Raw genomic sequence first — 9,446 nt, 5'->3', positions numbered from 1 at the left:
ACTATCTTACTCACACAACGGTACAACTATATACAAGACAAGGTACATTTTATTATATATTTTAAATTTTAAATTTCTTATTATATATCTTAAATAATTACTATGCAGATTTTATTGTTCTTGTTGATATATCTGTGTATTGTGTGACTGTGTATTAGTGTATATTATTAATTTGTCTAGTGGTTTTTTTATTTTTTATTTTTAGTAAAATTGATAATGATTTAGTAAAAAAATATTTAGACTTTATTTATTCATGTGAGTATATAATTATTTGATTTTTTTTTCAGGTAAAAAGAAATTAGAATATTTTATGATGAGAAAGCAAAGTAAAATTGATGCAATTTTTAAGAGAAAAGCTGCTGATAATGTTGGAGTTCAAACAAGTCGACCCTCTAATCTTATTTCACAAGAAGTTCAAGTAAGTGAACTCTCTAATCTTACTAAAAATACACATGAACATGAAGCCAAAGTTCCAAGATTAGAAAGAGATGTTGATATCTCTTTACTAGAAAGGGATCCAGGAAAGCGACGTCCAATTTGGCAGTATAATGTCAATGAACGTGACAAGATTCGTAGAGCATACATAATAGCTGGGCCATACCAACCAACAAATATTAGCTATCCAGCTTCTGGTAATAACAATCACCGTCGATATTTTCAATCTTCTTGGTTTAAGAAATTTCCAAGTTGGTTAGAATATTCACCAAAAAAAGATGCTGCTTATTGTTTGCCTTGCTACTTGTTTAGTAAACATTATGGTGCTCGCAATGATGGAAAAATGCATTTTCAGAGTTAGGATTTAGTAATTGGAAGAAAGTAAACAATGGAGTGAATTGTGCATTTGTATGTCACGAGGGTTCTATTCCTAATTCTCCTCATAATTTATGTGTGAAATCTTGTGATGATTTAATGGCTCATTCTAAGCATATAGACAAAGTTCTTGATAGGCATAGTGATGAAACTATTGCAAATAACCGATTAAGGTTGAAGACATCTATTAATGCTATTCGATGGCTTGCATTTCAAGCATGTGCATTTAGAGGCGACGATGAAAGTCCTGGATCTTTGAATAGGGGAAATTTTATTGAGTTAATTAAGCTTTTAGCTTCATGTAATCAGAATGTTAATAATGTTGTCCTTGAAAATGCTCCTGGAAATGCTCAATATATATCTTCCGGTGTTCAAAAAGATATATTGCATATCTTTGCTAGAAAAGTGCGTGCAACAATTCGAGAAGAAATTGGTGATTCTAAATTTTGTATAATTATTGATGAAGCAAGAGACGAGTCAAAGCGAGAACAAATGGCTGTGGTTTTGAGATTTGTAGACAAGCACGGTTGTGTTCAAGAAAGATTTTTTGATCTTATACATGTTTCTGATACGTGTTCTTTGACATTGAAAACAGAAATTTCATCAGTTCTTTCTCGTCATAATCTTGATGTTCAAAATCTTAGGGGACAAGGGTATGATGGAGCTAGTAATATGCGTGGTGAATGGAATGGATTGCAAGCTCTATTTTTGAAAGATTGCCCTTTTGCTTATTACATTCATTGTCTTGCTCATCGATTACAATTAGCACTTGTTTCTGCAGCCAAAGAAGTTTGTTATGTTCATCAATTCTTTTCAAAACTTACCCTAATTGTGAATGTTGTGACTGTTTCTCCTAAACGTCATGATCAGTTAAGGGTTGCTCAAGCAAATAATGTTGCAAACTTAATTGCCAATGATCAAATTGTGACAGGTAGTGGACTTAATCAAATTGGTACTTTGCAAAGAGCTGGAGATACTAGATGGGGGTCTCATTTGAATTCTGTACGTAGCTTGCTATGCATGTTTGATGCTACTTGTGAAGTTCTTGAAAAAAGCACTGAAGAAGGTAATTTCTCCACTCGTGGTGATGCTAGTGCTGCTTATGATGCTATCACATCCTTTGAATTTGTCTTTGTTTTGCATTTGATGAGAAATATTTTGGAAGTTAGTCATGATCTTTGTCAAGCTTTGCAACGAAAAAATCAAGACATATTGAATGCTTTAACTCTGGTTTCTACTACCAAGACTTTAATCCAACGAATGAGAGAATCAAGTTGGGAGGCTTTCATAAAAGAAGTTATATTATTTTGTGAGAAACATGAAGTTGAAGTTCCTGATTTGAATGCAATGCATATTTCTAGAAGAGGCCGAACTCGCAAAATTGTTGACCAAATTTCAGTGGAGCATCATTACCGTGTTAATTTATTTTTGGCTGTAATTGATACACAGTTGCAAGAGATTAATGGAAGATTCAATGATAATATGGTGGAATTGCTTACTTTAAGTTCAACTTTAGATCCCAGAGAAAATTATAAGCTCTTCAGTGTCAACAAAGTATGTGAATTAGTAGAACGGTTTTATCCAGGCAACTTCACTGACCAAGAGAAATTTCACATTAGAATGCAAGCTCAACATTATGAACTTGATGTTCCTAATCATGTTGAGTTAACTAACTTGTGCACAATTTCGGAGTTATGTCAAGGATTAACGAAGACAGGAAAGTCTTTAACATATCCTTTGATTGATCGTTTGATTCGCTTGGTATTAACTCTCCCTGTTTCAACTGCTACAACTGAGAGATCTTTTTCAGCTATGAATATTGTGAAGAATAGACTCAGAAACAAAATGGAAGATGAATTTCTTGCTAATTGTCTTTTGATTTATATTGAGAAGAAGATTGCTGAAAGATTTGACACCGATTCTATTATCGACGAATTTTATGATATGAAGAATCGACGTGTACCACTTCGTTAGTAACAAGTACACATGTTTTTTTGTACTTTAAATATATAGTCTCTGTCGTTATATTTTTGTAATGCATCTTACATTATAATTTATTTACATATTTTTTTTAATATTATATATGTTATTGGCCCCCCACAATAACATTTCTGGATCCGTCCCTGAACGTAAAGGTGTGAATTATTAGCATAATACAGTTTTATTTTTTATTAAAAACAAAAATAAATATTACAAACCAAATTCCATAATCTTATACGCATAATTTTTGTTGAAATTATAATTATACTTCCATAGCATTCATAACCGAAATAATACGTCACGAGATAAAAAAACCACAAAAGGCCTTCTCATGTTTCTCTCACAGTGGCTTAGATAATCAAACATCCCAAAAGAATAGAATTTCAAAGTAAATCACATGAAACACAAACACATGAATTAAAGAATGCTAAAAAATAGTCCCTAAACTCAAACAGATTTCATACTGTTGGCTTTAATACAAGCATCCATGCACCATGTAATATTACCATACATGTTCTAAGGAAAAAAAATTGGAACTCAACAACAGTAAAACAAGAATAGTGAGTAATGTGAGTAATTAGGCAAACAACCAAAAATCAGGTATAATAATCTTCCTGCAAAGGAAGCAGTCAAAAGTGACCATCAAATGTCAAAAGGTAACAAAATAAGCAAGTAATAATGTGTAGAGAAAGCATATTACACTTTCAACTGTGATTAAAAATCTAACAACCAACCCCAACCCAGCTCAAAAATTGTATATACAGATAGGTGTTGCCACATTATAATTTGGCTTGCAGATTATTCTGAAACTAAACAAATGAAACCACTTAAACCATATTTTTTCAATATCAAGCATACCTAATGGGTAAATTGAATGACAATTCACATGTGATACAAAGGCAGGTGAACTAACAGAAGCAAAAATTTGGTCACAAGATTCAAACAAATTTCACATTTTTGTTAAAAATTTCAACCATCCTTTCACATAGTGAAATAACCATCCCTTTTACAATGCATAAACAACTCATACTGCAACAAATTTAAAAAACGTGCTTGAAACCAATCGATGACTTCCTACTACCCAGGGACAGAACATATTTGAATTCATCAACCATTAGAAAACAATACGAAAAAATAGGCTATTCAACAACATCAACCTGTCACTATGTTTATCAACACTTCCGAAAGTCAAACAGATTCAGCAATGAGCACAAGCAGCACAACCGTTCAAAAAAAAACATCACCTAAAGACTTTTATGAACATCTAATCTGTAAAAAAAAAAAAGCTAGCCTTGAACTGACCTTTGAAGGTTGCGAATAGGGACACTAAACACTGGCGTCTGGGTTGTTGGCGGAAGAAGAACATGCGGCGCAAACAAGACCGGGCCGACTGCGTGCGACGCAGGGTGGCGGATGTGCGACGACCAGGGAATGACGACGGGATTCTCGCGACAGACGCTCGACGGCTACACTAGGGAGGCGCTCCGAATGATGGCAGCAGCGGAGAGACCGGATGGATGGATGGAAGCTGGTGGCGAGAAGCTGTTCGGCTCCGGTGGCTGCTCACGTTGCAACAGGCTTGGTGGGGGTTGGTAATAGAGCTCCGGTGGTGAGTGCACTCCTCGATCAATTTTAGAGATAAAGGAAAACGCTTTGACTGTTAGGTCAAAAAGGAGGTAGATGATTAGGATTATAAAAAATTAGAATGGTTAAAATTGAAATTTGGTGGCAAAATTAGGGTGTAGTGTGTTTTAGTTGAATTGGGCTAGTTTTAAGACCCATTATTCATGTTGTTCAAGAAAGTCATTAGTTACCTATTATAACCCATTTAATAATTGAGATGGCAATGATTGTGGCGCGCGCGCTCTCTCTAATATAATAGTCACAGGAATAAATATTTTTTTTATTTTTTATTTTGTATTTAATAATTATTAAAAATAAATAAATAATTTTAGATATAATAATAAATATTATATTTATAAAATTATAGATATTAAATTAAATAAAATAATTTTATGTTATTATCTCCTGATATTATTCGTATATATCTGTGTATATAGTCCTACACCTCTTTGTTATCCTAATTAACTTGCTTAATTAAGTTGCTTCCTTTCTTGAGACATGGCATTTACCGGTAAAACAGTAGTGAGATTCCTGTCCAAGTGCCAGGTGTAAAGTTCTTTGACCTCTTCACAATGCAACTCCACCATGTTCAAAATATTAATGAAAGAATTCATGAAGCCAAGTTGCATGAAGGTGATGACTGCCTGACTGCCTGACTGCCACACCACTGATTCTCTTAAACACTGGACTTTTGTCATGCATTTAGGTAATTATTAATAATTATTTTACTCCCCTGTTTTATTTTATTTTTTACATGTCACTGTCACTTTCTGATGTATGTTTAAATTATCTTCAAGTACACTTAAATATATTAACAAGTTAATGTATAACATGGTCTCGAAAAGAATACGCATAAGTCCATTTAATTCTGAAAAATTCCACAAATCAATTTGTCTCTCAAATTAAAACGATATTCATGTTTAGTTAGTTTTTTGGCATGTCAATGATAATTGCTGAGCTGCGAGATAAAATTTGTCGCACAACAAGTTGGGTCATAGGCAGAGGTGAACGCGAATTGGATCAGATTCGATATCTGCGATTTTTAAATTTAGATTCGATCCGATTTGCGAATAAGATCGAATATATTCGCAAAATACAAAAATATTTTTAAAAATTTATTTTTATTAAAAAAATATTAATAAAATTTATTTTTTCTATTTTTTTAAATATGTTTACTCTTAAAATAATATTAAATATACTTTTCTTAAATAATAAATTAAAATAATACAACATATATGATCATTATTAGTTGAAATAAAATATAAAAATAATGTTTACTTATTTACTTCTTTATTTTTGCGGATATGCGGATACCAATACAAAATCTACAATTCAATTCGATTAGTGTGCGGATCCGCAATTTTCGAATTAGATTCGAATAAACACCACGGATATGCGGATCAGATCCGATCCATGAACACCCCTAGTCAAGGGTGATATATCAGCAAAAAATTATTAGAAAGTCTAATTTAATTTATATTAATATCTTTTGGAATAAAATTGAATTGTTAAACTTTTCAAAGACTAAATTGATTTATATGTGATCTTTTAAAGATTGATGGAAACATTATCTCATATATTGACTAAAGATACATATAGAAAGAACAACAACAAAAACAATTGAAAAAACAACAAAATATTATTCTATTATTTAAGATCGACTACATAAATTAAACGATATTATTGAGTCTTATCATATATTATATTTATAGTGAAATTGTTCACAAACTCAAATTAAGGTTCAAATTTAAATAAAATAAATTTATAATTTCTTACTGAATTTAATGACTTGTTAGAATTTTTTCAGAATTCCTTAACCCAAAGATTATCTATGTTAAATCATTAAGAAATAAAAACTTGAATGCGGAAACGTATTTGAATTTATAAACATGAATCACGGTTGAAAGAGTTTGAATCTTGTGGTTCTTTCGATCTTCTTCAACCAAAACCTTCTGTATCCTAATAGGACTGAATTGTGACACTTGTAATAGGGAAAGGGCGACAAAGACAGCTTTGGTGTATAGGAGATCAAAACCCTAAAATCACTATTTATATTTGAGTATGTCACTCAATAAACCTTAAAACCCAAATAAAAATAAGGAAAAGTCTAGAGGGCCAGCAATTTTATTGCATTTTGGCCAGCATGTAACCAGCAGAGAAAGGTGAGCCATTGGATGAAATCTCACACCAATCTCACACCATCAAATCATCATTGATGGCTACCAATCACAAATATTGCTGGCCCCCTAGCATTGCTCTAAAAATAATATCTAAAGTTTAAAAGATAATATATCTAAAATTCATAATATCTGATTTTATTCTTATTTAACTCCAAATAAAAAATAATTATAATTTATTCAATTTAATATTTATAACAATAATAAAATCACTATTATATAAGTCATTTAATTTAAAATAGTATAATTTATAATTATAATCTATATATATATTACCCACAAATAAATTAAAAAATTAACATTAAAGTCATGAAAAAAAGGGTTCTGTTGCTTCGTCGCCACTTACATATAGTTAATAAGGAAGCGAAGCCCAAACGAAGTCACAAAATAACAAAAAAGAAGTGTTCCTAACTCCTAGCATTGCATTGCACCCCTAACATCAATTCCCTCTTGTAGAGGCCTAAGTGGTCATGTCAGTTTCACACTTTCACGAAGAGAATTAGGAACGTGTTTGGCATGCATTTTTATTATTTTATTTTATAATTTTTTTTGTTTTTAAGATTAACATAATTAAAAATTTTAAAATAAAATAAAAATTTTAATTATTTTATTATTTTATTAAATTTATAATTAAATTTTTATATTTTTTAATTTAATTTTACACTATTTTTAATTTTGTAATTAGATTTTTTTTATTGAACAGTTGGATATCAATTCTTAATAAATACATGGTAATGGTTTCTATATATGTTGAATAAGTTCCACCATCTCTCATCATCATAGTTTTTGATACCTTCCTTGCTTCATATAAAATTTTTTTTCCTGTCAGGAGACATGGTAGCACTACTAAGTGGTAAAATTAGTATTGAAGTTGTGATTCAAGTAGCGGCTTCAAAGTTCTTTAATGTTTTGGCAAAGCAATTCCACAATGTTCCAAACATTTGTGAAAGAATTCATGGATCCAAGTTGCATGAAGGTGATGACTGGCACAGCACTGATTCAGTTAAACAATGGACTCTTCTCATAGGTAATTAACCTTTTGATTTATAAACTCTAAATAAATTATTCATTAATGAAAAAACGAAGGACCACCAATTAATTATTTTCTTTTTTTTTCCGTAATTTAAGAATTATCAATTTATTTTAAGAGTAAATATTCAAATTAGTCTCTAAAAAATTGTAAATTGGACACTTTAATCTTCAATAAATTTTTATTATTTTAGAGATTCTTGAGATGAATTGATTCTTTTATAAAAATGACTAATTTGTCTTAATATTTATTGAGATTTAAACTTCATATAATAATAATAATAATAATAATAATAATAATAATAATAATAATAATATCTGTAAGGATTTTCAAAAACTTCTAAAGTAATAAAAATTTATTAGAAACAAAAATTCATGGTTGATTTAGAATTTATTGAGACCAATTTGAATATATATATTTTTTAAAATTTGCCTATTTAGGTTAATTAAGAGAGACAATTTTTGAACTCGCAAGAAGAAGTTAACCAACTAACCTTTTTGTTTATTCCTACTTACTCTTTTTCTTGTTTATTATTCTTTCTTTTTCTCTATGTATGTATAAGCAGATGGAAAAGTGAAAACATTAAAGGAGAGAATTGAAGCCATTGATGAAGAGAACAAATCAATCATTTACCAAGTCTTTGATGACGATATCAGTGAGCACTATAAGGTCTTTAAGTTCATCCTTCAAGTGAATGAGAAGAATGATGAATGTGCTTGTGTCAAATGGAGTATTGAATATGAGAAGATCAATGAGAATGTTGAAACTCCATATGCATACTTGGACTTCGAGGAGAAGATTACTAAGGATATTGCTGATCATGTTCTCAAGGCATAGCTCCAACAATCTATTTATCGAATTTTTAATAATTAAATATTTGAACGATAAGGATGTTCTCATTCTTCTTATGAATGTGCTTTATGTTATTTGATGATTTCCTGTTGAATGTAATAACTTAATAAGCAGTGAATTTCTCTATTGTATTACCAGATTATATTATCTAGATATCCCTTAAATTTGATTTTATTTCTTAAACAGTGGAGAGATTAGATCCGAAAATCGCATAGAAATTTTAAAAGATTATGGTAAAATTATATTTCTTTAAATATAAGATTTATTCAGAAATGCTATTTATACATTAAAATTTCACTAAAATCAGCCACCAATAATGTATTTGTATATAAATACATATGTGGTTTAATTTATTTTCAATGTATATTTTTATTATAACATGTATTTTATACTGGTAGTTAACTTTAATAACTGATTTTAGTGTACATGTAGCATTACTCAAGGTTATTTAATTTAGCCAAAATTAAATAGATATGTTGAAAACACGAAATTATAGCAAATTCTTTCATTTTTATTTTAAATTATCATTCAACTTAAAATAATAACTAAATTTTCATTTAATTAATTTTTAGATAATCCTTCTTAAATATTATTTTAAATATTTTTTAATATTATCTTAGTTCGTATTTCAAATAAAATGATCATATCACTGAATCACTTTCAGCTAGATTTATTACTGAATTGTGATGTCTATCTCTATACTTTCATTTTCATTGTTATTTTTCATATTGGAGTGGGGGAGTGTCCCATTTTTCTCAAATTTAAAAATAATTTTTCTCTTATATATCATGTTTTTGACAATCTGAATATTAATTTTTCTGAATTTAACTACTTTTCAGATCCTCCACTCCATTATTGTTAAAATTTTATGTATATCTTAGCTTTTTCCACAAAATTGATTAAAATTTTAAATAATAAATTAACCAAAAGAAAAATAATATGAATGAGGAGTCAATCACTAAAAAATATATGTA

General features: G+C 29.7%; 2 protein-coding genes across 2 annotated transcripts; both read left to right on the top strand.

Moving 5' to 3' along the window:
• The first annotated feature begins 909 nt into the window (after positions 1-909).
• On the top strand, positions 910-4,386 carry LOC110268444 (uncharacterized). The gene is made up of 3 exons (XM_088494413.1): positions 910-2,571; positions 2,704-2,779; positions 4,112-4,386. The coding sequence occupies exons 1-3, from the start codon at positions 910-912 to the stop codon at positions 4,384-4,386; spliced, it is 2,013 nt and encodes a 670-aa protein (XP_088350539.1).
• Positions 4,387-7,338: 2,952 nt separating this feature from the next.
• LOC107609860 (MLP-like protein 43) lies at positions 7,339-8,646 on the top strand. The gene is made up of 2 exons (XM_016311909.3): positions 7,339-7,617; positions 8,186-8,646. Exons 1-2 carry the CDS (start codon positions 7,425-7,427, stop codon positions 8,455-8,457), a joined length of 465 nt encoding a protein of 154 aa, XP_016167395.1. The 5' UTR covers positions 7,339-7,424; the 3' UTR covers positions 8,458-8,646.
• Positions 8,647-9,446: the final 800 nt, after the last annotated feature.

This window comes from Arachis ipaensis, chromosome B7, assembly GCF_059453495.1.
Source record: "Arachis ipaensis isolate K30076 ecotype BB chromosome B7, ASM5945349v1, whole genome shotgun sequence".
NCBI lineage: Eukaryota > Viridiplantae > Streptophyta > Magnoliopsida > Fabales > Fabaceae > Arachis > Arachis ipaensis.
This window is presented reverse-complemented; position numbering and strand designations above follow the sequence as displayed.